Source organism: Suncus etruscus, chromosome 9 (assembly GCF_024139225.1).
Source record: "Suncus etruscus isolate mSunEtr1 chromosome 9, mSunEtr1.pri.cur, whole genome shotgun sequence".
NCBI lineage: Eukaryota > Metazoa > Chordata > Mammalia > Eulipotyphla > Soricidae > Suncus > Suncus etruscus.
Window position 1 is genome coordinate 108,947,443 of NC_064856.1, and position 27,993 is coordinate 108,975,435.

Below are 27,993 nucleotides of genomic sequence, written 5' to 3' on the forward strand. Positions count from 1 at the left end.
AGGGCCAGAGTGCAGAGCTCAACAAACTCAATCACCCCTGTATCCCCAAAACTATTTAGTTCCCTGGCAAATGGTCTGCAATAACCGTGAGCACCCCCAAAGTAAACACCCAACAGAACGAACTATAAGCATCTTCTAAGCAGGAAACACCCTGTGACCAGCCCAGGCCTCTCCTTCCTTCCAAAAGGCCGAGCTGCCCCAGCCGGATTCTCAGTTCTCCTGTGCATCTGCCAAAAGGTCTCCAGGCTCAGATCTGCCAACAGGAGGGACCAGAGGAAGCCGTGCTGGGGAACAGCCCCCTTGCATGGGAGGCATTGGGAGTACCAGGCTCTCGAGGTGCAAATGCAGCCCCTTCTCACAGCTGAGCAGCAGGTTTCAGTCACAGTCATAGCACATACTGGAAACTAGGCCAGGGAGGGGACCCCAGGTGTTCTCCACAGGATGAGGGTGAGGAACTATGTATAGGGGTGGGGGGATTCAGGCCAGATGCACCCCCAGAGCATCTCATTCTATCAGAAGATCAAATTGCTCAGCAGCGGCAAACTCTGCATTCATGGCCGCAGCCCATTCATCCAGCTCTGATTTCTGGGGAAGAGAAAGCGGCAGGTGAGGGGAGCAGAGCAGGGCCGGGAGAGGAACCCCGGAGACCCAAGACTTATTGCCAAGACCAGCCCACCAGCTCCCACTCACCAGGACCCCCAGGACCTTCTTCTTCTTCCGTTTCTCTCGTGCTGCCATGGGGGGCGAGATGCCGGGGAGTGCGGTGTCAGGGAGCCAGGGCACTGCGGACACCTCAGACGGCTCGGTGGTCTTGGGGCACACCACAGGTGATACCCTGGTTAGCTCTTCGGTGCTCAGCAGCCCCTCAAAGCCGAAGCAGGAGGGGCGGCCAGCGGCAGGGGTGGAAGTGGTGGCCAAGTTGGCGGTGCTGGGGGTCCCCGGGCGGCTGTAGGAGCGCCTCACTTTCTTGGACATCTCCAAGTCTCTGAGGTCTAAGTCCACTTTGGAGGTAGAGTTGGGGCCTGGGGGGAGTGGAGCGGGCAGGGAATCCGGGGTGCTGGGCCCGCTGCAAGGCTTGAAGAGGCTCTCCCAGGTGGGCTCAGGGATGGGGGACTGGTTCTCCTTCTCCAAGAAAAAGGTGATCTGGGGGAACAAGAGTGCAGAGTGTCCCAGTCACCCCATAATGACGCATAATGATGGTACTAATCAGGAGTGCTGATACTGGGATGACTCTCAGCACTGCATGAGAACCCCCAAGTACGGCCAGGAGTGACTCTCCCTCATCCCCCAGATCAGAGCTAGGCATATTCTGAGTACCATCTGGTATGGCACAAATGCCCCCAGACCTAAAAGAAATAATACCTGGCCTTGGAGTTCCAATTTCCCCATAACCCCAAGACCTTCCTAAAAGACCCAGGCTTGAGACAAGTCTCAAACCCATGCTTGAATGTGGCTTTCTTTTTTTTTTTTTTTTTTTGGTTTTTGGGTCTCACCCGGCAGTGCTCAGTAGTTACTCCTGGCTCCATGCTCAGAAGTCGCTCCTGGCGAGCACGGGGGACCATATGGGACGCCAGGATTCGAACCGATGACCTTTTGCATGAGAGGCAAACGCCTTACCTCCATGCTATCTCTCCGGCCCCTGAATGTGGCTTTCACCTCAGTCCTGTGAGGTTCAACTCTGCTCACTCCCAACACACCCAAAAACACAGCTTTTCTTCTGGATTCTGGGTCTTTGCCAATGCAGCTTCCTTGGTCTAAAACAGTCCATGCATGCACTTTTAAAGACTCAACCTCAATATTTATTTTTTCCCTGAGTCACCTAGTTTGTATTTGGTATCTTTGCATCTAACACTTTCCTTACTGCAGACCTCAGAATACTGCGCATAGTGGCTTGTCAGTTTGTCAATCAAAACTCAGTTGAGGGGCCAGTATGTAGAGCATTTGCCTTGCACGAGGCAGAGCTGGGCTTGAGCCCTTGTATCCCATAGAGCCCCCAAGCACTGACCCAGATGCAACCCAAACAGAGCTCGGTCTGGCAAAACAACAACTCAGTTGAGGGCCAAAGCGACAGCATAGTAGTAGGACATTTGCGTTGCACTCAGTCAATCTAGGTTCAATTCCTGGCATCCCATATAGGTCCCTGGCCAGGGGCAATTTCTGAGCACAGACCCAGGAGTAATCCCTGAGCGCCACCAGGTGTGGCCCCAAAACAAAAAAGAAACAAAAAATAATTCAGTTGAGTATTTTGTCAACTACAAAAACATCCCAAACTTATTTCCCAAAACCAAATGAACACTAGGGTTAGAGAGATCATTCGATGTGCTGAACACAGGTTCTGTATGCAGGGTAGTTGGGTCTAATCCCTGGCACTACATGGTTCCCAGTTCTTTTGGGTGCAGCACCCAAACACTGAGTCAGAAGTAGCACTTCCAGGGCCGGAGAGATAGCATGGAGGTAGGGCGTTTGCCTTTCGATACAGAAGAACAGTCAACTGATATTTGACAAAAGAGCCAAGAACTTGAAATAGGACAAAGAAAGTCTTTTCAACAAATGGTGTTGGTACAACTGGAAAACCACATGCAAGAAATTCAAAATTGACCCATATCTCACTCCTTATACAAAAATCAACTCAAAATGGATCAAAGACCTCGAAATTAGACCCGAATCTATAAAGCTTATAGAGAATAAAATAGGCAGAACACTTGAAGACCTATATATCAAAAAGGTCTTCGAGGATGGAGCAGCAATGGCAAGAACTTTATCGTCAAACATAAACAAATGGGACTACATCAAACCAAAAGCTTCTGCATGGCAAAAGAAACCCTACTTAACACAAAAAGGCAGTTAACTGGGAAAAAATCTTTTCACCCATCATATCAGATAAAGGGCTGATATCCAGAATATACAAAACACTCAGAAAGCTGAGCCCCCCAAAACCAAATAAAGCCATAAAAAAATGGGAAGATGGAATTAATAGACGCTTCTCTGAGGAAGACCGAAAGATGGCCAACAAATACATGAGAACATGCTCTCCTTCACTCATCATTAGGGAAATCCAAATAAAGACAACAATGAGGTACCACCTTACACCAGTGAGGATGGCTCACATCAATACAGAAGAACAGTGGTTCAAATCCTGGCATTCCATGTGGTTCCCCAAGCCTGCCAGGAGTGGCCCCTCTGGGCGTGCCGGGTGTGACCCAAAAACCAAAAACCAAAAAAAAGACTTAAGTAGAGCCAAAGAGAGAGTAGGGAGGGGAGGGTGCTTGCCTGGATTTTATCCCCAGTGTCACATATAATCCCTGAACCCTGTTAGGAGTGATCCCAGAGCAGCCTTGAGCAGAGCCGGGTGTGGCCCCCAAACCACCTTCCTTCGAGCAAACAAGCGATAACCAAAACCAAATCGATGCAAGGCTCACCCATCCTTTCGTTAAGATTACATCAACTACAAAACATGTAAACATATTATGGAATAGACATAATTATAGATATAATATATAAAAAAGTCTTATCACCGTTCCCAGCAGCTGACTTAAGGGAACCCCATGCCCAGCTTCCCTGCCCTGCCCTTCTCTGCCTCAAAGTCTCTCCTGCTTCCAAGCCTGGAGCCTTGACTCGAGAACCTGGGAGTGGCCACGACACTCGGCAACACCGGTAGGAGGGCGGACACACGGGCAGGAGGCTCCCCCCACCCACCCCGGGACCCCAGCACGGGCCGAAGACGAGGGGGGAGCCCCCAACTCACCTTGGGGCTCTTGGAGGAAGGTGTGCGGCCCTTCGGGGTCTGCGGAGACAAGAGGAACGCGATGAGAGAGAGGCCCCAGCCCGCCGCCTGCCTGCCTGCCTGCCTGGCGGGCCCCACGCCTCCGGGTCCTCACCTGGGCGGCTCGGGGCACGATCTTCCTGAGCACGATCTCCTTGTGGCCCGGGGGTGCCGGGGGCGCCTGGGGTGGGGGCGCTGCGAGCCTCTTCTGGGCGTGGGGCCCGGCGTCGAGGGCGCCCGGGCTCTCCTGCGGGCCGTCCCCGGGCTGGAGGCTGCGGAGCTCGGCTCCCGATAAGCGCAGCGACCGGCGCAGCGGCCTGGCGGGGCTCGTCGTGGGCCCTGGGACGCAAGAAAGTGACCCCTGGGACCAGGCCCGCGCGCGCCAACCGGCTCGACCCGCGCTCCCTTCCCGCGCGCGCTATGCTCACCCGAGCGCCGCCCGGCCCCCGAGGAGGCCCGCGCTGGCCTCGCGCTCATTATCCGCTGCGGTCGCGACCTCCTCCGCCGCCGCCGCCGCCGCCGCCGCTTGCAGCTCGGCTTCGCGCCGTCCAGGAAACGGCTTCTTCCCGCAACAACGTTCGAATCGCCCGCCCTGTGCGACCGGAAGCGGAAGTGACGTCGGACAAAGACGGCGGATTAACGCGACCGTCGCGCCGTGGTGACGTCACGCCGCCCCGCCCGGTCCCGCGCGGCCGGAAGTGGCGGAGACGTCAAGAAAACGCGACCTGTCGCGCTCGGATTGCGTCGCGCAGCCCCGCCCTCTCCGGCTCGCGCTCTGTGGGCGGGGCCGTCATCAGCGTGCGTGTCGTCATCAGCCTGCGCCGCACCCGGAAGAGACGTGGCAGCTCTTGCCGTAGGGCTAATCGGAGCTGTTGCCGGCAGCGGGCAGGAGCCGAGTTGGGGACCCCGGGCTGAGCGCCGAGCTCCCGCCGTCTGTCCATCGGCGCCGCTCCCCGGAGGGACAGGTTCTGCGCCGATCTGTAACCCGGAGAGTGGGGTGAACCTTGGAGGAGGTGGGTCGGGCCTCGGGGGAGGTGGGGCTCCAGGGGCTGGGGGCGGGCCTGGATCCTGGAGGCGGAGTAAAGAGGGGTGGGGATGTTTCTGGGGTGTCCTCGAACGAAGCGGGGCGGCGCACCCACCGGGCTTGAGGCGAGTCTGAGTTGAGGGGTGTCTGTGAGAGGGAAGAGGGGAAACGAGCTGGGCTGGTGGGACTTGCCCGTGTCTGGCCCCCCTATAATTGAGGCGCCCCTCTTCTTTCCCCAGGGTCGACCATGGGGCTTTGCAAGTGCCCCAAGAGGAAAGTGACCAACCTGTTCTGCTTCGAACACCGGGTCAATGTCTGCGAGCACTGCCTGGTAGCCAATCACGCCAAGGTGGGGCCTCTAAGGATTCCAGGGAACACAGGGGCATAGGGCGGGGTGCCCTGGATTAGCTTTCTCCCAGTTCACGAAGAGCCTTCCGCTAGAATGAGCAGGCGCTCCGTGAGGGCAAGGACTTGGTGTGTGTGCTCACTTTTCCATCCCCCTGCCTTTTAAGACAACTCGACATAACAGCATTTACTTTCATAACTGCTGATGGGTTGGATAATCCAAAGGTTGCATCTCTGTGATGAGAAATAAGAGATAGGCGGGTCTTAGGGAGATGGGTTTCATGGTGCCTGATCGAGTTGTGACCTCTCTCTTCCCCCCAACTCCAGTGCATCGTCCAGTCCTACCTGCAGTGGCTTCAAGACAGTGACTACAACCCAAATTGCCGCCTGTGTAACGCACCCCTGACCAGCCGGGAGACCACTCGCCTCATCTGTTATGGTGAGGCCCAGGCACCTGGGGGAGAAGGAGACCCAGCTAGATGATCCCATCCTACTCAGGGCTCTCAGTAAGACACCCGCCCCCACCCAAGTCTAGGAGAGTGGGGTTTACCTGTTCCTAATGGTCATGTCAGCCATTTTTTCCTTTTTTTAGGCCTCAGTGTGTCCTTTCGCTCATTTCCTGCTGGGCTTGAGCATTGCTGGACAGTCTGACAGTGGGTGAGGTGGTGTCTGTTACGAAGTTAGAGGTTGGGGGCTTTAAGGACCTGCTCCTGATTCCCTGACTGAACAGAAGAGTGAATTTCCAGAGCCAGAGAGATAGCACAGCGGTAGGGCGTTTGCCTTGCACACAGCCGATCCAAGATGAATGGTGGTTTGAATCCCAGCATCCTATATGGTTCCCTGAGCCTGCTAGGAGCAATCTCTGAGCACAGAGCCAGGAATAACCTCTGAGCACCACTAGGTGTGGCTCCAAAACCAAATCAAACCAAACCAAACAAGACAAGACAAAAAAACAAAGGAATGAATTTCCCCCAGAAATTTAATTTGGTGAGGTCAGCAGAGGGCCAGAGAGAGATAGACAGGATGGATCGCCTGCTGAACATGTGGGAGGCCTGGGACCCATTTCCAGCAGCACATGGTCCCCTCTGAGCACTGCTGAGGAGTTACCAGTCCTCAGAGCTGAGGGTAGCCCTGAGAACTGTAAGATATGACCCTGAAATCTTTTTTTTTTTTGGCTCACACCTGGTAGCGCTCAGGGTTACTTCTGGCTCTAGGCTCAGAAATTGCTCCTGGCAGGCTTGGGGGACCATATGAGATACCAGGTTTCGAACCACCATCCTTCTGCATGCAAGGCAAATGCTTTACCTCCATGCTATCTCTCTGTCCCCAGGCCCTGAAATCTTTTTTTTTTTTTTTTTGTGGTTTTTGGGTCACACCTGGCAGCATCAGGGGTTACTTCTGGCTCTATGCTCAGAAATCGCCCCTGGCAGGCACAGGGGACCATATGGGATGCCGGGATGTGAACCACCGTCCTTCTGTATGAAAGGCAAATGCCTTACATCCATGCTATCTCTACGACCCCAAGACCCTGAAATCTTTTTTTTTTTTTTTGGTTTTTGGGCCACACCCGTTTGACGCTCAGGGGTTACTCCTGGCTATGTGCTCAGAAATCGCCCCTGGCTTGGGGGGACCATATGGGACGCCCGGGGATCGAACCTCGGTCGGTCCGTTCCTTGGCTAGCGCTTGTAAGGCAGACACCTTACCTCTAGTGCCACCTTCCCGGCCCCAAGACCCTGAAATCTTAAAGAAAAAATCAAGTCATCAGGTTGGAGATGGGGCTCAAGCTGTAGGACACACAAACAGATGTGTACCATGTATGTGTGAGGTGCTTCAGGATACCCTACAGCACTGCTGAGCATCACATTGGTGTGTGCTCTGTGCTCCAGAGTGACCTCAGGCTTCAGCCTCCAGGTTGTAGGAGAAGCCACGTCCTCATGATTCTTCACAAGAACTTGGCAATCGTGAGTGGCCTTAGACTGACTCTGGTGCTAGAACCTTAGCTCTACAGTTCTGCTAGGAGGTTTCTGAGCTGTGTTAATCCCAGTGATAATCCCAGTCTGCACTGGACAGCATCGTTCAACAAGGACCCCCATGGCATGGTGGTGCTCCAGGCGACCAGGAACTGCTGGTTGTGGTGTGGGGGTTCACATGATGGTGGGGATCATACTCAGGCTTTATGCATGAAAGGCACCCACACACACTCCTATGAGCTGTCTCCCCAGCCTCTTTTTTCTTTTCATTTTACTTTTGATTTTGTACCACACCCAGCGATGTCAGGAGTTACTCCTGGCTCTGCACCAGGGAATCACTCCTGGCGGGCTTTGGGGACCATTTGAGATTCTGGGGCTCAGACCTGGGTTGGCTGTTTGTAAGCCAAGCACCCTGCCTGCTGTACTATTGCTCTAGTCCCTCTTCACTTTTTGCTAATTGCTCTTGTGAGGGGTCACACCTGGTTGTGCTGGTGACTTGGGGGACAGGAAGGGCTAGGAGTCAATGCTTTTATTTTTTTTAATTTAATTTTATTTTTTTGGTTTTTGGGCCACACCCAGTGACGCTCAGGGGTTACTCCTGGCTATTCGCTCAGAAGTCGCTTCTGGCTTGGGGGACCATATGGGACGCCGGGGGATCGAACCGCGGTCCATCCAAGGCTAGCACAGGCAAGGCAGGCACCTTACCTCTAGCGCCACCACCTGGCCCCGAGTCAATGCTTTTAAACACACAGGGCTTTGCACTACGGCTTGAGCCACACCCTAGCATGAGTTCACCTTTATTTGGGGGGTGTGAGGTGACCATACTTTGTGATGTTTGAAGACCACCTCAGCACAATGCCAAGGACCTCTTCTGGTCATGAGCAGGGCCAGCCAGTGCCAGAATCAACTCAATGCTTCGACACATTAAGCTGCACTCAGCCCTGAAAGCTAGGTGTGAGGGGCAGCTCACTCTCTTGAGTGTCTGTGTGCACGCGTGTCAGCCCTCAGGGCAAGTTGGCCCATGTCCGTGTCTTCCAGAAACCCCCGTGCATTTGTAAGCATGTGGTGAGTGAAGGTAAACACATGTGAATGTTTGAATGCAGCTGTGTTGTGGGGTGCTTGATTATGCAAAGGTGAAGCATTGCATGCCCCTCTGCTTTGATACTGTAGATGAGACTGGTGTGATGGACCATGAGCACAGCACATTTCTTTTCTTTTTTTTTTTTGGTTTTTGGGTCACACCCGGCAGCACTCAGGGGTTACTCCTGGCTCTCTGCTCAGAAATTGTTCCTGGCAGGCTCAGGGGACCATATGGGATGCTGGGATTCGAATCACCAGCCTTCTGCATGCAAGGCAAATGCTTTAATGCTATCTCTCTGGCCCCAGCACAGCGCATTTCTACCTTAGACAGGTTCAGGCCTCCGTGGGCTCATCTAAGATCCTTCTCCCAGACTCTCTTTTTTGGGATCCGCTGAGCTGGCAATGCACATGGGTCCAGAGTGGACTCCAGCAGCTCTCCCAGCACCCCTTAGTGGGTCAGGCTACCTAGTGGCAGCTGCATTGACTAGTCAGCAGTTGAGGAGGACACAGAGGCCGGGGAGCCAGGGTGAATTTGGGATGCCAGCGTCATGTGATCTGGACCTGGGGCTTTGGTTGCAGGGCTCTGTGGCAACTTCCTCACGTCTCTTTCTGTCTCCAAAGATCTCTTCCATTGGGCCTGCCTCAACGCACATGCTGCCCAACTCCCTGAAAACACAGCTCCTGCCGGCTACCAGTGCCCCAACTGCAACGGCCCCCTCTTTCCACCAACCAACCTCGCTGGCCCCGTGGCCTCTGCACTGAGAGACAAATTGGCTACGGTGAACTGGGCCCGGGCAGGACTGGGCCTGCCTCTGGTGAGTGTCCCTCTGTAATTGCGATCGTGAGTGTCCCTCTGTCTAATTGCGACTATGAATGAATGTCTGTCGGCCTGTGTGTCCGTGAATGTGAGCCGTCTCTGCCATGGGGCCCACTCTGGTGGATAGGGAGAGCCTTGAGCAACTGCCCACATGCTTCCTTTCTCTAGATTGAAGAGTCGGGGATCCCGGAGCCCGAGGCCCTTAATACTTCTGGCTTCTCAGACTGGGCCAGCTTTAACAGTAAGTGTTATCTCCTGGGCAGTGGGGTTCAAGCTCCCTGCTCCTCCGCTCACAGTGTTCGCACCCACAGCCAGCGGCAGCCCTGACCAAGAGGAGGAGGCCGGTGTTTCAGCAGCCGCTGCCTTTTACAACCAAGCCCCGAGGCCCCCCACGACCTCCAGCCGGCCTGAGCAGCACACAGTGATCCACATGGGCAACCCCGAGGCTGCGGCCCATGGTGAGCTGGGCTGTGTCCAGGCAGAGCGGTGGGATGCTTGCCCCCCATTTCTGGGAGGTTCCTGCCCTCCCACCTGCGCCCTACTCCCTGACCTCTGGGTGCCGGGGACTCTGCCACAGCACCAGCTCCGAGGAAAGTGTATGACACGAGGGACAACGACCGGTTGGTGCTGGGCGGCCAGGCCGACTGTGATGACGACAAGTACCGCCGCCGGCCTGCCCTAGGCTGGTTGGCCCAGCTGCTCCGGTACGTGGGCCCCAAGAATTCAGGGTTGGGGGGATCTGAGGGTCCCAGGTGGCAGGTGCAGTGAGGGAACTTGGGGACCTTCGGAGCTGGCTTCCTGTTTACTCCAGGTATAAGCTGGGAGTTGGCTGTCAGACCCTTTACTGCTCCAATGCCACCTGATGTGGGTGTGCAGGGCAAGAGAGGGGTGGGAGGCCATGGACTGACAGAGGCCCGAGCAGGGCCCAGGCCCGGGCTCACCTGACTCCCTCATCCCCAGGAGTCGGGCTGGGCCCCGGAAGCGGCCGCTGACACTGTTGCAGCGGGCGGGGCTGCTGCTTCTTCTGGGCCTGCTCGGCTTTCTGGCCCTGCTCGCCCTGCTGGCCCGCCTGGGCCGAGCGGCAGCCGACAGCGACCCCAACCTGGACCCACTCCTGAACCCCCACATCCGCGTGGGCCCCTCCTGAGCCCCACACCTGGCTGCGCCTGCTAAAGACTAGTCCGGATGTCCTGGGGTGCTGTCGCCCTAGCCTGTGACACTAACTGCCCCGACCAGGGTTCCCTCTACTCCAGCCTGGTTCTGCCCCGGGCCCAGCCTCTCATCCACTCCCACTGAGCCCCAACACATGGGAATAAAAAAAAAAAAGGACTTTATTTAATCGCTGCCAGCGGCCTCTTCTTGCCCCTCACAGCCCCCATTCCCACCTCAGTGGTACTCCTCGCGGTACTGGATGGCTAAGAACTCCAGCCACAGGCGGTTGAAGAACATGATCCCGTTGAGCACTGGCAACAGAGCAGAGCGACCCCGTCAGCCGGCCCTGTGGCCTCCTGGAGGGGGGAGGGAAGGGGTTCCCCAGGTGCTCCTCCCCCCAACCCCACTCACTCAGGATGACCAGGGAAAAGTACCGACGAGCTTTGTCATCTGCCATCTCGGCGTAGAAGGACCCCATAGCAGCCCAGCAGATGCTCATGACCTGAGAGAACTGGGGGCCCCCAGTGGGAGAGCAGCCTCCCAGCACAGTGATGGAGTGGGGTGCTGGTCCCAGCAGGCCCTGTTCCTGCGTCTCCCCCAGTGTCCCTGTTCTCGCCATAGGCTCCCCAGGCCTACCATGAGGACAGTGGTATAGCGGAAGGTCATGAGGTTATAGTTATAGGTGATATAGAAGTTATGCACGTCACTGGCGAAGATACCCAGGTGGAGGATCAGGAGCACAGCCGCTGCCAGCGTGAGCATCATGCCTTGGGGGAGGAAGAGGACCATGATGCGTTCCCGCCATGCCATCTTCTTGTTCAGGCCCCAGGACATTGGGTCCCCTGGGATGGGCATGGGGAACACCGTCGGGGGAGCCATTTCTGCAGCACTTATGGTCCACTGGCCTGGGGCATGTTCTAGAAGCCAGAGAACACTGGAGGCACCGATTCCAGAATCCGGGGAGGCATGGACTGGCCCAAGGGGAGCTGGAAATGTGGGGTGCTGTGTCCTCAGCCCCACACCTTCTGTCCCGACAGCCTGGGGACAGCCTGTTTGAGCTATCCTTTCCACAGGATTCGGGCTCTGAGTACTTTCTGCTCCAACTGTCTTTGTCATCAGGAATCAGTCCTGAGACCAGATCCCATCCTGCCCGACCAGGTGGTCACTGTAAAGTACCCCTTGCAGGGAAGAGGGCTCAAGAGCTCCCCAAAAGACCCACCAACAGCAGCAAAGCAGCCAGGAGAGGCCCCACCAACAGAGTCTGGTCAAGTACACACTGCTTCCTGGGGCCCATAGAAGGCTTTGAGCCAGGGAGGAGTCCATGGCACATGCTGGAGGGGGGGCAGGTTGGATCCCTGGCACCCTTGAGGCCCCAAGAACTGCCAGGAGTGGCCTAGCATCACCAGAACTGGGTGTAGCCCCTTAGCTGGTTATGGTCCCCAAACCAAATGAAACATCCCATGTCGGGGCCTGAGAGAGCACAGTAATAGAGTGGTTGCCTCGCATGTTGCCGACCTAGGATGGATCTGGATTTGATTACCAGCATCCCATATGGTCCCCCGAGCCAGGAGCGATTCTGAGTGCAGAGCCAAGAGTAACTCCTGAGTGTCACAGGGTGTGGCCCCAAAACCAAACACCTCTCCCCAAAATAAGAATAGAAGCATCTCATGCCCCAGGCCACCAGGGGCCGGTATGATCTGCCCTCTTCCCCCTTCCTTTTTTTTGAGAGAAGTTCTTCCATGGGCCTCAGAGCACTGCCATGAGTAAGCCCTGAGCACTATAGGGTGTGACTAAAACTTGTAATACTTTTGCATGCTAAGGAAAACAAAAGTACCTCTCTCCATGCCCCTTCTGGGGTCACCTTTTCACCCCTTTAGTGGGGGAACCATTTGGGTTCCTTTTTGGTTTTTTGGGTCACACCCAGTGGTGCTCAGAGGTTACTCTTTGCTCTGCACTCAGAAATTGCTCCTGGCAGGCTCGGGGGTCCATATAGGTCGCCAGGAATTGAACCCGGGTCTTTCTCAGATTGGTTGCATGCAAGGCAAAATGCTCTACTGCTGTGCTATCTCTCCAGCTCCTGGGTTCCTTTTATTGATATCACTTCAAAATCTATTTGAGGTGCACACATATGCTTACTTGATAAGACTTTTATTAAAGTCCTAACTGGCAGAGAGAAAGCACATGTTTTGTGGGGTTCCTTCCCCACCATCCTATGAATTGCCAGAGCACTAAAGGAAGTGAGCTGGGATCAGCCAAGTGTACCATTTCCCACCCCAAGAGAAATCCCAAAACCAGACAGAAAATAGATCCATAGGGGCCAGAGCAGTGGTGCAGGTGGTAGGGCATTAGTTTGTCTTCCATGTGCTAGCCTAGAATGGACCGAGGTTTGATCCCCCGGCGTCCCAGCAGCGATTTCTGAGCACATAGCCAGGAGTAACCCCTGAGCATAACTGGGTGTGGCCAAACCAAAAAGAAAAAAGAAAAGAAAGAAAAAGAAAAGAAAATACCTCCATAAACTGAGCACATGCTTTGCATGGAGGAGGCCCAGAGTCTATCCCTGACTCTACATGGTCCCCAAGCACTGCCAGGTGTGACCTCTGACCACTGTCAGGTACAGCTAAATCAGAACACATCCTGCCAGCCTGGAGCATCCCACACATAAGGGACATTTGTGGCTGGTGGGCTGGAACTAATGTCACCTCTGCTGGCTAGAGCAAGGCTCTGGAACAAAGGGCACACTCAACTTGTCTTAAAATTAAGGGTGCCCCGGCTGGAGAGATAGCATGGAGGTAAGGCATTTGCCTTGCATGCAGAAGGATGGTCGTTCGAATCCTCGCATCCCATATGGTCCCCCAAGCCTGCCAGGAGCGATTTCTGAGCATAGAGCCAGGAGTAACCCCTGAGTTCTGCCGGGTGATGGTGCTTGGGATCATCCCTCAGTAGAGCAAACGGAGGCCCTCGGGCATGCAAGGACCATGTTTTGCCATTTGAACCACATCCCTGACCTCTGAAATTTGTTGCCATTGTCATTTGTTTGGAGGCAATACCTGGCAAAGTTCAGGAACTACCCAGGCATGCGAAGAATGAACTCCAGTCTTGAGCTCTCTTTCCAGTTCCGCCAACATTCTTTTTTCCTTTAAAATATATATACTTCTTTGTGCAAGATCTAAATCTTGAGTCCTTTCATCAAGATTCTGATCTGGGGTGTGATAGTACAGTGGATAGAGTGTTTGCCTCAAGCCACAGCTGACCCAGGTTCTATCCCTGGTGTCTCTTATGATGCCCCAAGCACCTCTAGGAATAACCCCTGAGCGCTGCCAAAACAAAACAGAACAACTTCTGTAGCAAATACTGAAAACTGAACTTGCTCTACAAAAGTGGGCTTCGTTTGTATGGAAACAGATATAGGAGTATTAAAAAAAAAAAAAAAGGATTTTTTTTTTAGGAATATTTTTTGTTTGGGGGCCAAACCTAGAGGTGCTCTGGCTCTGCACTCAGTGTTCAGGGGACCATATGGGGTGCAGGGAATCGAACCCAGGCCAAATACCTGCCTTACCATTTCTCCAAGCCTGCACGGGATAGGTCTAGCTGCACCTGAACATGGACTTTTAAAACCAGAAGCCGTGAGTGGGGTGCAGCCTGGGGTTGACGATTCCAACCAAGGTTCCCCAAAGTCATTTAGAAGGTGGTTTTGCTGCACTTCTTGAGATGCATCCTGAGTACATTTATCCTAGAGGACCCTCCCTGCCAAACAGGTACCCCATGAGTACTAGAAGGGGGACATTGAGCCTCTGTGGGGAGAAAAAAAAAGCCTTGAGACAGATCCCAACACAAGCCTTCCACCTCCGTCCACCGCATATGGGGGATCAAGACTAGATACATCTCCAGAGCCTGGGTGCTTAAGCAGGGGCACCGTCGCCGGAACCTATGGCTCGAAGTGGCAGGGTGCAGCGGGGGTGGGAACAGCAGTCCTGCAGGACCGGAGCGCAGGGGGCCACTTTCCTTGCAGGACCGGCCGACTACCGGAAGTTCCCCTTCCCCGACCCGCTCCGCCGGGGCACAGGGACCGGAAATGCCTCTTCCCCGACCCGTTCCGCCGGGGTACAGGGGGCGGCCATGGCGGCGGCGGCGGCGGCCGCTGGGCCCGTCCCGGGCTCCGGCTTCGAGGACGTCCCCGACGTGGCTGAGGCGGAGGCCCCGGAGCCCCGGCGGAAAGCCCACGGGATGCTGAAGCTCTACTACGGCCTGTCGGAGGGAGAAGCGGCGGGGCGGCCCGCGGGGCCCGATCCCCTGGACCCCACAGACCTCAACGGGGCGCACTTTGACCCGGAAGTGTATCTGGACAAGGTCTGTGGTTGCTGGGGGGGCGGGGACCGGCCCACCTGGAGTCCCTGCACCCCTAGATGCAGGATTGGGGGGGTCCTGGGAGGGTCTACCCGAAGCTCACGGGTCTACCCCAGCTGGCTGGAAGGGCACAGCTGGAATTCGGTGTGCCTGGAGCAGATGGCATAGGGGGGCGTGGTCCAGTGCTGCTCCCACCCTTCGGATCTGAACTAACAGAACCTATTCTACTGGGTCTCCGCTCGTTTTGGTGTGTCCTGACCCGGCTCTCTAAACACCAGGGCTGACTCCTGTATCCTTACTCAGGGATCACCCAGGGCAGGGCTCTTGGGGGGCCATTAGATGGCTCTGGGGACTGACCCCTCCCTCTAGCAGTTGTTCTTTCTTCACAATGGCACCCCAACCCGCCAAGCTGGGTGACCCCCACTCCTGATCGGAGCAGTAACCCCAGGATTTCCTGCAGTTGCGCAGAGAATGTCCCCTGGCCCAGCTGATGGACAGTGAGACCGACATGGTGCGGCAGATCCGGGCTCTAGACAGCGACATGCAGACTCTGGTCTATGAGAATTATAACAAGTTCATCTCAGCTACAGGTGATCCCCACCGGGCCGCGCCTCCCCCCCATACCCCACGTGTATTGGACCCCACCTTGGCCTTGACCCATTCTGGCTCAGCTCAACACTATTCCCTGAGCATCTGCAGTTGCAGAATGGTGGAAGAATCTGCCCCCAGGATTGTTTTCACCTGTTTTGGAGGCCACATCGTGCGGTGCTGGCTCAGCACTCCAAGGGCATTTTGGGGTGTACCGGGGGCGCCATGCAAGGCTGGGGAGCACACTAGAGCCCCTGCATGCAAAGCTCTTTGAACTCTCTCAGTCCTTAGGATTGTGTTGACAAGGGAAAAGGGACAAAATGAAATTTTTGGGGGGATGGGGACAACACTAGTCAATGCTCAGGGATTACTCCTGCTATACACTCAGGAATTACTCTAGCAGTGCTTAGGCGACCATATGAGATGCCAGGGATCAAATCAGGGTCAACTGCATGCAAGGCAAGCAAGCATCCTACCTTCTGTACTATTGCTCTGGCCCTGAATTTTTTTTCTTTTTTTTGTTTTTCTGGGCTACACCCATTTGATGCTCAGGGGTTACTCCAGGCTAAGCGCTCAGAAATTGCCCCTGGCTTGCGGGGACCATATGGGATGCCGGGGGATTGAACCTCGGTCCTTCCTTGGCTAGCGCTTGCAAGGCAGACACCTTACCTCTAGCGCCACCTCGCAGGCCCTGAATTTTTATTTCCTATTGGGGTTCCACCTGGCAATGCTCAAGTATGTTCCCAGCTCAGAGCTTAGGAGTCACTCCAAGCAGTGCTATGTGGACAATGAGGTGCAAGGGATCAAACTTACACCTTTGCATGCAAACTGTGTCCTTCTGCCTGTTGAGCATGTGTTCTCTCTGGCCTGAAGACACTTTGATATTCCTTGTTTTGTTTGGGGTGGTCATACCTGGCTCTACGCTCAGAAATAGCTCCTGGCAGGCTCAGGGGAACCATAAGGGATGCTGGGATTCAAACCACCATCTTTCCGCATGCAAGGCAAATGCCCTACCTCCATGCTATCCGTTCAGCCCCTTGTTTTGTTTTTAAAATTACTTGGTGCACCATGGTTTATAAGACTGCCAGTGATAGGGTTTTGTGCATATTACACCCTCCACCAGGGGGTCTGCTTACTTCCATTAGTGTCCTTGGGTCCCCTCTGTGCACCCCACCTAACCAAGTTTTTTTTTTGTTTGTTTTGTTTTGTTTTTGGGTCACACCCGGCAGCACTCAGGGGTTACTCCTGGCTCTGCTCAGAGATTGCTCCTGGCAGGCTCAGGGGACCATATGGGATGCCGGGATTTGAACCACTGACCTTCTGCATGAATGGCAAAAACCTGACCTCCATGCTATCTCTCTGGCCCCATGGCCAAGTTTTTTTATTAGTCTTTCTTTGCTTATTGATTTTGTTTGTATTTTTGGGTCACACCCAGTAGTGCTCAGGCTTACTCCTGGTTTGTGCTCAGGGATCACTCCTGTTTGGTGCTGTGGGAATCATATGTGGTACCAGGGATCAAGCCTGGGCCAGCCACATCCAAGACAAGTGCCCTACCCACTGTACTATTACTGCAGCCCTGGCCCTCAAGTTTTTTATTTTGCTGTTTGTTCCTTTCTTTTGTGGTCACGCATAACAGCACTCAGGGTTACTCCTGGCTCTGTGCTCAGAAATTGCTTCTGGCAGGTCAGGGGACCATATGGGATACCAGGATTCGAACCACTGTCCATTCTGAATCTGCTGTGTGCAAGGCAAATGCCCTGCCGCTGTGCTAACTCTCCGGCCAAGTCTTCCAAGTTTTTTTTGTTTTTGTTTTTGTTTCTGGGTCACATCCGGCATCGCTCAGGGGTTACTCCTGGCTCTATGCTCAGAAATCGCCTCTGGCAGGCACAGGGGACCCTATAGGATGCCAGGATTCAAACCACCGTCCTTCTGCATGAAAGGCAAATGTCTTACCTCCAAGCTATCTCTCCAGCCCCAAGTCTTCAAGTTTTTAAAGGAAATTTAGCTGAGTTCACAACAGTATCCATGATACCAAGAAAACCCAAGTAAGGGCAGTTAGTCTCGTTTGTGGTGCCCAGCTGCCCCCTTTGGCCCCCTTTTCCATTGATGATGAGCAGACTAGCCCTCCTGCCCGCCTGCCCTGCCTCCCCTCCTTTTGTGTTGGGGTGAGGTAACTGAATTCAAAGCCCCATCCATGAGAAACATGCTCAACCACTGAGCCACTGAGCTACATCTCCAGCCTCAAATCCTTCCCTTTTTTTGTTGGGGAAAGGAGGGTTCACTCATCAGTGTTCAGAGAATTCTGGAGCTAGTTAGTAGCTGGATCAGTGCTCCGACTCAGCATGGCAGGGCCCTAGTGGAGCCAGTTTGTATGTGGGGGACAGGCAGGGCTGTGAATTGAACCTGGGGCCTCCCTGTGCCTAAGCTGTATTTCAGCCCTCAAGCCACAGTGAAGCAAAGAGACAAAATAAAGCCTCTGGAGCTGGAGCAAGAGAACAGTGGGTAGGGTGCTTCCTTAGCACACACCAACCTGGGTATGATCTTTAGCACCAATATGGACCCCCCCCCCCCCAAGTACCACCAGGAGTGATTTCTGAGCACGAAGCCAGGAGTAAGCCCAGAGCGTGGTCAGACGTTCCAAAACAAGCAGAATTATGTCCGGGGTTCCAAAGATCTTAAATAACTCATTTTTTTCTTCCTTTATTTCATAGTCAAGACTAGAAAATGGCTAAATATCATCCACATGAGCTGTTCTGGTGAAGTTGCTTTGGGGGGGGGGGGGGCTAGAGGGCACAACTAGTGATGCTCAGAGATTACTACGGGCTCTGCCTTTAGGAATTACTCCTGGCTGTGCTCGGATTCTAGGGATTGAGTCTGGATCAGTGTGTGCAAGGCAGATCAGATCCCCTGTACTATCTCTCCTGAGCCAGTAGCGCATAGCTGTTACTCAGCTATTTCTCGTGAGTGGGCGGATGCTGGTGGCATGACCAGAGTGACTGAAGAAATACATGCCTGGCCTGTTCCGGCTCTGTGCCTCCTTAGCTCCTTCCTATCTTTAGCAACATGAGAAAGAAAAAGGAAAAGTTGGGACCTGGGAGTCAGTCTCTAGAATCTTTAGTGTGTAAAAACATTCAGTTAAAAATACTGAAAGACAGGGCTGGAGCGGTGGCACAAGTGGTAGGGCATTTGCCTTGCATGTGCTAACCTAGGACAGACCACAGTTCCATCCCCCAGCGTCCCATATGGTCCCCCAAGCCAGGAGCGATTTCTGAGCGCATAGTCAGGAGTAACCCCTAGTAGCAATAAGTTTGGCCCAAAAAGCAAAACAAAACTGAAAGGCCAAAACTGTAACACAGTGCAGAGGGCGCTAGCCTAGCATGTGGCTGACCTAGGCTTGGTCTCCAGCATTTCATATGGCCCCCAAGCACTACCAGGAATGATTCCAGAGCCAGGAGAAGCCTGGAGCACCGCTGAAAGTGGCCCCTAAACAAAACAGAAAGTACTACTTGGGGGCCACAGTGGTAGCACAGTGGTAGGGCATTTGCCTTGCATGCGGCTGATCCAGGACAGACACTGGTTCGATCCCTGGTATCCCATATGGTCCCCTGAGCCAGGAGCGATTCCTAAGCACAGAGCCAGGAGTAACCCCTGAACACTGCTAGGTGTGGCCCCAAAGACAAAACACACACACAAAAGAAAGTACTACTTGCTGGTAGTAGTTTTTTGCCCAGGCTTGTTCTACACATTGTGCCATAGGGCCCTTAAGCAACCTGGGAGGGATTGGGTGCGGCTCCCAAACAAAACCAAAAGAACATTTTATGCGTGAATATGTGAAGGAAGAAAAAATTGCCACAGAAATTTAGCAAATGGAGCAAATCATAACTATGTTTAGTGTTAGGTGGCAATTGTACTGAAAGCACTGCGCTAAGAACTGGACACTGTCAGCAGTGCTGGAAGAGTCATTTCAGACCTCAGATATACAGAGGCGATCCTAAAAAAGGTGCATGCTAGGGGCTTCCATGTGAGTGGCAGTTAAAGCACCTTAATCACTGTGGAATCAACACCAGGAGACTCAAAATTTTGGTATATTTAGGACAGCTAATGATCAGGCCCCCTCCCGTCAAATTACAAAACGGAGAAAAGAGGGGCTGGAGAGGTAGTATAGTGGGGAAAGTGTTAGCTTTATATGTGACTGATTTAGGTTCAGTTCCCCACTTCCACTCGCACCCATACCATAGGGTTTCAGAGCGCCACTGGGAGCGATTCCTGAGAAGAGCTGGGTATAGCCACAGAACAAAGCAAAAGCAGTTAATTTATTACCAGAAACCATGATGTTCAAAAGGCAGTGGACTTCAGAGTGCGTCTAGGTAAAACATTGGCCAGTCAGGATTTCTATCCCTCAGGGCAGAGGGAAGGCCCTTGCCTCACATGAGGCTGACTTGCTCCATCCTCAGCATCCAGTCTGGTCCCCTGAACATATTCTGAAATAATTTTTGAGCACAGAGCCAGGAGTAACCCCTGAGCACTGCTGGATGTGGCACAAAAACAAATTATATTCTTTTTTTTTTTTTTTTTTTTTTTGGTTTTTGGGTCACACCCGGCAGTGCTCAGGGGTTATTCCTGGCTTCACGCTCAGAAATTGCTCCTGGCAGGCACAGGGGACCATATGGGACGCCGGGATTCGAACTGATGACCTCCTGCATGAAAGGCAAACGCCTTACCTCCATGCTATCTCTCCGGCCCCAACAAATTATATTCTTATTAAAAACAATCATGAAGGGGCCGGAGAGATAGCATGGAGGTAAGGCATTTGCTGCGCATGCAGGACAGTGGTTCGAATCCTGGCATTCTATATGGTCCCCCGAGCCCGCCAGGAACAATTTCTGAGCATAGAGCCAGCAGGAACCCCTGAGCATTGCCAGGTGTGACCCAAAAACAAAAATAACAACAACAACAAAAATTTTTGAAAACTACAAGGTATGGCCTAACCTCACTCCCACCACCAAAAATCTATCATGAACCAGAAAGAGGAGACTGGAGGGACTGAAGTGATAGTACATTGGTTAGGACACTTGCTAAGCACATGGCTTACCTTAGTTCCATCCCCAGCACCCCATATGTTCCCTGAGCCCACTAGAAGTGATTTTTCGAGTGCTAAGTAACCCCTTATGGGGTCGGAGAGATAGCACAGCAGTAGGATGTTTGCCTTGCAAGCGGCCAAACCAGGACCAAGGGTGGTTCAAATCCTGGCATCCCATATGGTTCCCCATCCTGCCAGGAGCGATTTCTTAGCTGAGAGCCAGGAATAACCCCTGAGTGCTGCTGGGTGTGGTCCAAAAACAAACAAACAAACAAACAAAAATGGGCCGGAGAAATAGCATGGAGGTAAGGCGTTTCTTTTCATGCAGAAGGTCATCGGTTTGAATCCCGGTGTCCCATATGGTCCCCCGAGCCTGCCAGGAGCGATTTCTGAGCATGGAGCCAGGGGTAACCCCTGAGCACTGCTGGGTGTGACCCCCCCCAAAAAAAAAAAAAACAGTAATCCCTTGGTACCTGGGTGTGGCCATAAACAAAACAAAAAACACAAAAAACCCTCTTTGGAGGGTCTGCTTTGCATGAAGTTATCTTGGGTTTGATCCCTGACATCCAGGAATATCCATCACCACCAGATATGATCCAAAACAATCTAAAAAGTTGGAACTTGTGATTATGGCAGTATGATGGAATGAGGGAAGTATTGGAGCAGTTTTTACACCATAAACATTAGGTTGGGGCCAGAGTGATAGCACAGTGATAGGGTGCTTTCCTTGCACGCTGACCTGGGATGAACCCAGGTTCGATTTCTGACATCCCATGTTGCCCCCCAAGCCTGCCAGGAGCAATTTCTTTTTCTTTTTTTTCTTTTTTTCTTTTGGGCCACACCCGGTGGAGCTCAGGGGTTACTCCCTGAGCTGTCTGCTCAGAAATAGCTCCTGGCAGGCACGGGGGACCATATGGGACACCGGGATTTGAACCAACCACCTATGGTCCTGGATCGGCTGCTTGCAAGGCAAACGCCGCTGTGCTATCTCTCCAGGCCCCAGGAGCAATTTCTGAGCACAGAGCCAGGAGTAACCCCTGAGCACCTCCAGATGTGGCCTCCCCACCAAAAAAAAAAAAAAAAAGTTAGGTTGGCCTTTACCCAAACCTCAGTCTTTGGGAGACCTCCCAAATGATTTTTTATTTATTTTGGTCACACCTGGCAGCTCTTAGATTACTTCTGACTCTGTGCTTAGATATCTGTCCTGGGGCTGGAGAGATAGCATGGAGGTAGGGCATTTGCCTTGCATGCAGAAGGACTGTAGTTCGAATCCCAGCATCCCATATGGTCCCCCGAGCCTGCCAGGAGTGATTTCTGAGTGTAGAGCCAGGAGTAACCCCTGAGTGCTGCCGGGTGTGACCCAAAAACCAAAAAATATTAAATCTCTCCTGGCTTGGGGGACCATATGGGATCTTGGGGATTGAACTCAGGCCTGTGCTAGGTCAGCTGTGTGCAAGGCAAACGCCTTACCTCCATGCTATCTCTCCGACCCCAAAAGAGATTCTTGTTGGGCCCGTGGAGCCACTTTGGCAATGCTCAGCCAACTGGGCTGGATGGTTTATTGCTGGGCTGGCAGCGCTTGGACCAGAATTCCCAGTTCAAGGTGTTGAAATCGGCCCATGAACATGCCAGGGCCCAGATCTTTGAACTACCTTCCTGACCCACATTTTTATAAGTTAAGATACTGTGATAATCCTCAGAGCAAACATTAAGAAACACATAAAAGGGGCCGAAGAAAGAGCACAGTGGTAAGGCATTTGCCTTAGACGCAGAAGGACAGTGGTTCGAATCCTGGCATCCCATGTGGTCCCCTGAGCGTGCCAGGAGCGATTTCTGAGCTTAGACCAGGAGTAACCTCTGAGCGCTGCCAGGTGTGACCCAAAAAAAGAAAACAAAAAAACAAAACAAAACAAAAAAAGAAACAATAAAAGGGGCCAGAGAGCTAGTACAAGAGCCAAGGGATATGATCATCCCAGTTCAGTTTCTGGCACCATATATTGTCTCCCTCAAGCACGGCCACGAGTAAACCCTGAGATGAAAGTCAGGCGGAAGCCATCTGTGCAGCCCGATGTGCCTAACAACTCTCACCCTGTATTTCCACCAAAACACACCACCTGGGGGCCGAGCGATAGATAGCACAGTGGGGAGGGTATCTGCCTTTCGCATCCAATCACTGGCATCCCATATGGTCCCCTGAGTCTGTCAGGAACGATTTCTGAGCACAGAGCCAGAAGTAACCCCTGACCATCACCAGGCTAAACCCAAAAACAAAAAAAAAAAGATACAGAAAATTGAAAACAAAGGCTGGGTGGGCCAGGGAATGAGCTCAGGGCTGAACATGCAGAATTGGTCCTGATCCAGCATGGTGATGGGTCACTACTATGAATGCCACCCCTGCATTTTCTGGTCTCAGTAAGCAAAACAACAGACTGATGAAGGGATCTTGACAAAGAGAAAGCCAAGTTAGAGTGGGTGCCCCGTATCCAAACAGAGCTTAAGGGCTAACGCGTGTCAGAATCAGTCCTGGCAGTGTTATGGGATCACACAGGATGCCAGGGGTCAACTCAGGTTAGTTGTGAGCAGGTGTCCTCCCCACTGTACTATCGCCAGGCCTTGTAGCCTAATCACAGGATTCTTTTTTTTTTTTTTTTTTTTTGGTTTTTGGGTCAAACCCGGCAGCGCTCGGGTTTCTCCTAGTTCTATGTTCAGAAATCGCTCCTGGCAGGCTCGGGGGACCATATGGGATGCCGGGATTCGAATCACCATCCTTCTGCATGCAAGGCAAATGCACTACCTCCATGCTATCTCTCCGGCCCTGGTTTTTGGTTTTTGGGTCACACCCAGTGGCGCTCAGGGGTTACTCCTGGCTCTGCGCTCAGAAATTGCCCCTGGCAGGCACGGGGGACTATATGGGATGCCGGGATTCATACCACTGTCCTTTTGGATGTAAGGCAAATGCCCTACCTCAGTGGTCAGCAACCTTTTTTATTCAACTGAGCCAAATCTTGCCAAAACCACGATTGTAATTTATTTTGAGGACCACACAGGGCGTGCACTGACAGAGGCTAGGAGCAGAGTCCTGACTCCTGGAGTGGCCGCCCAGCACAGAAGAGCCAAATTAAAAGTGTAAAGAGATGGGGCCAGAGAGGTGGCGCTAGAGGTAAGGTGTCTGCCTTGCACACCCAGCGGTGCTCAGGTTACTCCTGGCTCTGCACTCAGAAATTGCTCCTGGCAGGCTCGGGGGACTATATGGGGTGCTGGGGATCAAATCAGGGTCCATCCTATGTTGGCCACATGCAAGGCAAACAAATGCCCTACCTCTGAGTTATCACTCCAGCCCCTTCTTTCTTCTAGTTGGCAGGATTCTGTAGACAGCTCTCAGCTGTCCCAGTGCCTAGCCATCTCGTAATTTTTATTTATTTATTTTTTATTTTTTGCCACAACTAGGGGTGCTCAGAGGATACTTCTGGCTCAGCTCTCAGAAATTACTCCTAGTAGGATTTGGGAACCCCGTGGGATGCCAGGGATCGAGCCTGGATCAGCCGTGTGCAAGGCAAATACCACCACCACCACCACCACCACCCCACTCTACTATCGCTCTGCCTCCTGCTTGGCCGTTTTGTAGTCACTAATAAGTAGTGGAGGAGACTCGGGTGGCGGTGAATGAGACGGTGTAGCCGTGAGGAATGTTAGGAGGACAAAGATCGAGAGTTCAGCCAAAGGGTGTCAGTCGGAAGAGGATGAGTGCCTGGCATTGCAGGGGGGCTGTTCTTGGGGAGACCCTGCAGAGACTAGCAAGGCGCGGAGGCCAGAGTGAGTCAAGGCCTGACAGGGTACTGAGGTGAGGACTCGGGAAGGGGGGAAAACAGCAAAGAACATGGAGGGGGGGGGTTGAAGCTGGAGTGTGGAGGGGGGCCGGGAAATAGGCCTCTGGGTGCTGCCAAGGCTGGAACTTGCTGGAGAACAGCACCCCAATGGGAAAGAGGAAATACATGACATCAGGGTTGAGGAATCTGGACGGAGATTGAGGCTGTCCAGGACTGCAGGGTCCTGAGCCGGTGCTTCCTTGGAGTCTAGGCCTGGGTGGCCAGACTGTGACCCCTCAGATCCAGGGGCACCCCAGAGTGCACAGTCACACTGACCAACCTGTATCACCAAGCCCCCGACAGGACTAGGAATGGCCGCTGGGGATGGGGGGCGAGCGAGGGAACCACATTGGGTTGTCCCAAGGGCGCCCTGGGTCACTCCACTCGTTCCATTGCATCCGTCCCCGCAGACACCATCCGGAAGATGAAGAACGACTTCCGGAAGATGGAGGACGAGATGGACCGGCTGGCCACCAACATGGCCGTGATCACCGACTTCAGTGCGCGCATCAGCTCCACCCTGCAGGACCGCCACGAGCGCATCACCAAGCTGGCAGGTGGGCGCCCCCATCGCGTGCCCGGCCGTGCTCCCCCCGGTCTCGGTGGGGCTCGGGAACTAGCATCCCGACCCCTTCCCCTGCAGGGGTGCACGCGCTGCTGAGGAAGCTGCAGTTCCTCTTCGAGCTGCCGTCGCGCCTCACCAAGTGCGTGGAGCTGGGCGCCTACGGGCAGGCGGTGCGCTACCAGGGCCGGGCGCGGGCCGTGCTGCAGCAGTACCAGCACCTGCCCTCCTTCCGCGCCATCCAGGACGACTGCCAGGTCATCACGGCCCGCCTGGCCCAGCAGCTCCGCCAGCGCTTCAGGTGCGCCCAGATGCCGCCTTGGCCTGCCCCGCGCGCCCCGTGCCCACTTAGCAGTCCCGTCACCTCCCGATCCCCGCAGGGAGGGCGGCTCGGGCGCCCCGGAGCAGGCCGAGTGCGTGGAGCTGCTGCTGGCGCTGGGCGAGCCGGCGGCCGACCTGTGCGAGGAGTTCCTGGCCCACGCGCGCGGCCGGCTGGAGGAGGAGCTGGGCCGCCTGGAGGCCGAGCTGGGCCCGTCCCCGCCGGCCCCCGACGTGCTGGAGTTCACCGACCGCGGCGGGAGCGGCTTCGTGGGCGGCCTCTGCCAGGTAGCGGCCGCCTACCAGGAGCTCTTCGCCGCCCAGGGCCCCGAGGGCGCCGCCAAGCTGGCCGCCTTCGCCCGGGAGCTGGGCGGCCGCTACTTCGCGCTGGTGGAGCGGAGGCTGGCCCAGGAGCAGGGCGGCAGCGACAACTCGCTGCTGGTGCGCGCCCTCGACCGCTTCCACCGGCGCCTCCGCGCGCCCGGGTCCCTGCTGGCCGCCGCCCGCCTGGCCGAGGCTGCTACGGAGATCGTGGAGCGCGTGGCCCGCGAACGCCTGGGCCACCACCTGCAGGGCCTGCGGGCCGCCTTCCTAGGCTGCCTGACCGACGTCCGCCAGGCCCTGGCCGCTCCGCGCCTGGCGGGGAAAGAAGGCCCCGGGCTGGCCGAGCTGCTGAGCACCGTGGCCAGCTCCGTCCTGAGCCACATCAAGGCCTCGCTGGCCGCCGTGCACCTCTTCACGGCCAAGGAGGTGTCCTTCTCCAACACGCCCTACTTCAGGGTACGCCCCTGCTCTTCTTTCTTCCTGGTCCTAGTAGTCCGGGTGCTGGCTGGATTCAGGGCCTCTGGATTTGACAGTCCTGAAGGCTGTCCCAGCCTGGAGAGATGGAGGCAGATACAGAGGGTCCCCCAGCATTTGCCCAATCCTCCCTGTGCTAAAATACAGAGTGCAGCCCACAGGGTCTCCCCCAGAAGGGGCCGCTGACTGTGTTCCCCACCTCTCCCAGGGTGAGTTCTGCAGCCAGGGCGTCCGGGAGGGCCTCATCGTGGGCTTCATCCGCTCCATGTGCCAGACAGCCCAGAGTTTCTGTGACAGTCCCGGGGAGAAGGGGGGTGCAACACCGCCTGCCCTGCTGCTCCTGCTTTCTCGCCTGTGCCTGGACTACGAGACGGCCACCATCTCCTACATCCTCACCCTCACCGACGAGCAGTTCCTGGTGCAGGTGAGCCGCCAACTTGGGGCAGCACAGAGGTCGGCATGGTGGGCCCCCAAATCCCACACACGGCGGCGGGCCCCGGACCCACCGTGCTTCTGCCCTTGTGTCGTCCTCCTCCGCCAAGGACCCGTCTCCTGTGACACCCGTGAGCATGCTGTGTGCCGAGGCCAGGGAGACGGCCCGCTGCTTGCTGACCCACTACGTGAAAGTGCAGGGCCTGGTCATCTCCCAGATGCTGCGCAAGAGTGTGGAGACTCGGGACTGGCTTAGCACCCTGGAGCCCCGCAACGTGCGGGCTGTCATGAAGCGGGTGGTAGAGGACACCACGGCCATTGACGTGCAGGTGCCCTGCTGCAGCCTGGGGCTTGGGTGGGGCTGTGGGTGGCACCTGGGCCCTGACTCTCCCCGGCCCCAGGCTGTGGAGTCATTGGGTATAGGTTCTGCAGATGGGCTTGTGCCGGCTCTGGGGGCGCTAAGCCCAGGACCCCCAACAGGTGACGTGTGAACCACATCATCTACCCTTAAGTACCAACATTTGGTTTTGGGGGAGGGGTGCAGTGGCCACAGCTGGCGGTGCTCCGCGCTTACTCGTGGCTCTGTGCTCAGGAATCGTTCTTGGTGGGGCTTGGGGCACCTTATGTGGTACCAGGGAGAAAGACTGTGTTGCCCCATGCCAGGCAAGCGCCCTAACAACAACAAACCTCTTTTACCGTCTCTCCAGCCCTAAGTATTAACTGTTATGCCCCACTGGTCACACTCATGGTGGCCGTTTGGCCCTTGGGTCCGGCCACTTCGCAGTACCTCCTCTCTCGCAACCAGGTGGGGCTCCTGTATGAAGAGGGTGTTCGCAAGGCCCAGAGCAGCGACTCCAGCAAGAGAACCTTCTCGGTTTACAGCAGCTCCCGTCAGCAGGGCCGCTATGCGCCCAGCTACACTCCGAGGTCTGCCTTCTGGCGGGGGCGAGGGCCAAGGGAGGACTGATGTGCAGGCGTGCTGATTGCTTTTCACCCCCTTTCCAGTGCCCCGATGGACACCAACCTGTTGAGCAACATCCAGAAGCTGTTCTCTGAGCGAATTGATGTGTTCAGCCCTGTGGAATTCAACAAGGTTTAAAGGCCTCCCTGACCCTGCCTGCCTGGGGCCCGGGGGAGAGGTGGCCAGAGCAGCCAGTGGAACCCCCGCACTGTCCCCTTTGCGCTGGTTATTTCTCGGCGTGTATGGTGGTCCGGAGCCCCCTGCCCTGGGTCTGGGGGCTGAGGAGGGCGTCCCCTCGCTCTCCATAACGCTCTGCCCCAGCTCAGCCGAAGAGCTGGTGTGCCTTGTCTCTCGCTCGCCCACTTACGCCCACTTCCCCGTTGTCTGGAATGTTCTTTCCCAACCCAGCTGCCACACCTCACCTCCTCCCAGTCCCAGTCCCTGCCTAGAAGACGGGGACACCGAGCCCCCGACCCTGATCCCCGTGTGTGTGTGTCCCCACCCCCACCCGCCTGCAGGTCTCGGTGCTGACGGGCATCATCAAGATCAGCCTGAAGACGCTGCTGGAGTGCGTGCGGCTGCGCACCTTCGGGCGCTTCGGGCTGCAGCAGGTGCAAGTGGACTGTCACTTCCTGCAGCTCTACCTGTGGCGCTTCGTGGCCGACGAGGAGCTCGTGCACTTGCTGCTGGACGAGGTGGTGGCCTCGGCCGCCCTGCGCTGCCCGGACCCGGTGCCCATGGAGCCCAGCGTCGTCGAAGTCATCTGCGAGCGCGGCTAGCCCCGATCTCCCTCCCTCCATCCCTCCCGCATCCCTGCATCCCTCCCTCCCGGGCGGAGGGCTTCGTGGTCCAGCCTCCCCCCACTCCCAGCCTGTGAATAAAGATGTCAGGC

At 55.1% G+C, this 27,993-nt stretch overlaps 4 protein-coding genes across 5 annotated transcripts; 2 read left to right on the top strand and 2 right to left on the bottom strand.

Moving 5' to 3' along the window:
• Nucleotides 1-185: 185 nt before the first annotated feature.
• CDCA5 (cell division cycle associated 5) lies at nucleotides 186-4,704 on the bottom strand. Its single transcript, XM_049780872.1, has 6 exons — nucleotides 4,489-4,704; nucleotides 4,220-4,355; nucleotides 3,879-4,102; nucleotides 3,746-3,784; nucleotides 691-1,143; nucleotides 186-585 (listed from the first exon to the last, which is right to left on the bottom strand). Exons 1-6 carry the CDS (start codon nucleotides 4,702-4,704, stop codon nucleotides 505-507), a joined length of 1,149 nt encoding a protein of 382 aa, XP_049636829.1. The 3' UTR covers nucleotides 186-504.
• ZFPL1 (zinc finger protein like 1) lies at nucleotides 4,650-10,343 on the top strand. 2 transcript variants are annotated; one of them, XM_049780135.1, is made up of 8 exons: nucleotides 4,650-4,760; nucleotides 5,027-5,136; nucleotides 5,460-5,571; nucleotides 8,805-8,998; nucleotides 9,169-9,241; nucleotides 9,312-9,458; nucleotides 9,578-9,704; nucleotides 9,961-10,343. In XM_049780135.1, the coding sequence occupies exons 2-8, from the start codon at nucleotides 5,035-5,037 to the stop codon at nucleotides 10,145-10,147; spliced, it is 942 nt and encodes a 313-aa protein (XP_049636092.1). In that variant the 5' UTR covers nucleotides 4,650-4,760; nucleotides 5,027-5,034; the 3' UTR covers nucleotides 10,148-10,343. The 2 variants fall into 2 exon arrangements, with proteins under 2 accessions (XP_049636092.1, XP_049636091.1); XM_049780134.1 differs by having other exon boundaries at nucleotides 4,656-4,776.
• Nucleotides 10,344-10,386: 43 nt separating this feature from the next.
• TMEM262 (transmembrane protein 262) lies at nucleotides 10,387-10,962 on the bottom strand. Its single transcript, XM_049780146.1, has 3 exons — nucleotides 10,789-10,962; nucleotides 10,564-10,663; nucleotides 10,387-10,463 (listed from the first exon to the last, which is right to left on the bottom strand). The coding sequence occupies exons 1-3, from the start codon at nucleotides 10,960-10,962 to the stop codon at nucleotides 10,387-10,389; spliced, it is 351 nt and encodes a 116-aa protein (XP_049636103.1).
• Nucleotides 10,963-14,242: 3,280 nt separating this feature from the next.
• Nucleotides 14,243-27,969, top strand: VPS51 (VPS51 subunit of GARP complex). The gene is made up of 10 exons (XM_049780122.1): nucleotides 14,243-14,499; nucleotides 14,957-15,086; nucleotides 24,441-24,587; nucleotides 24,674-24,893; nucleotides 24,973-25,690; nucleotides 25,917-26,132; nucleotides 26,251-26,469; nucleotides 26,946-27,067; nucleotides 27,146-27,233; nucleotides 27,620-27,969. Exons 1-10 carry the CDS (start codon nucleotides 14,269-14,271, stop codon nucleotides 27,878-27,880), a joined length of 2,352 nt encoding a protein of 783 aa, XP_049636079.1. The 5' UTR covers nucleotides 14,243-14,268; the 3' UTR covers nucleotides 27,881-27,969.
• Nucleotides 27,970-27,993: the final 24 nt, after the last annotated feature.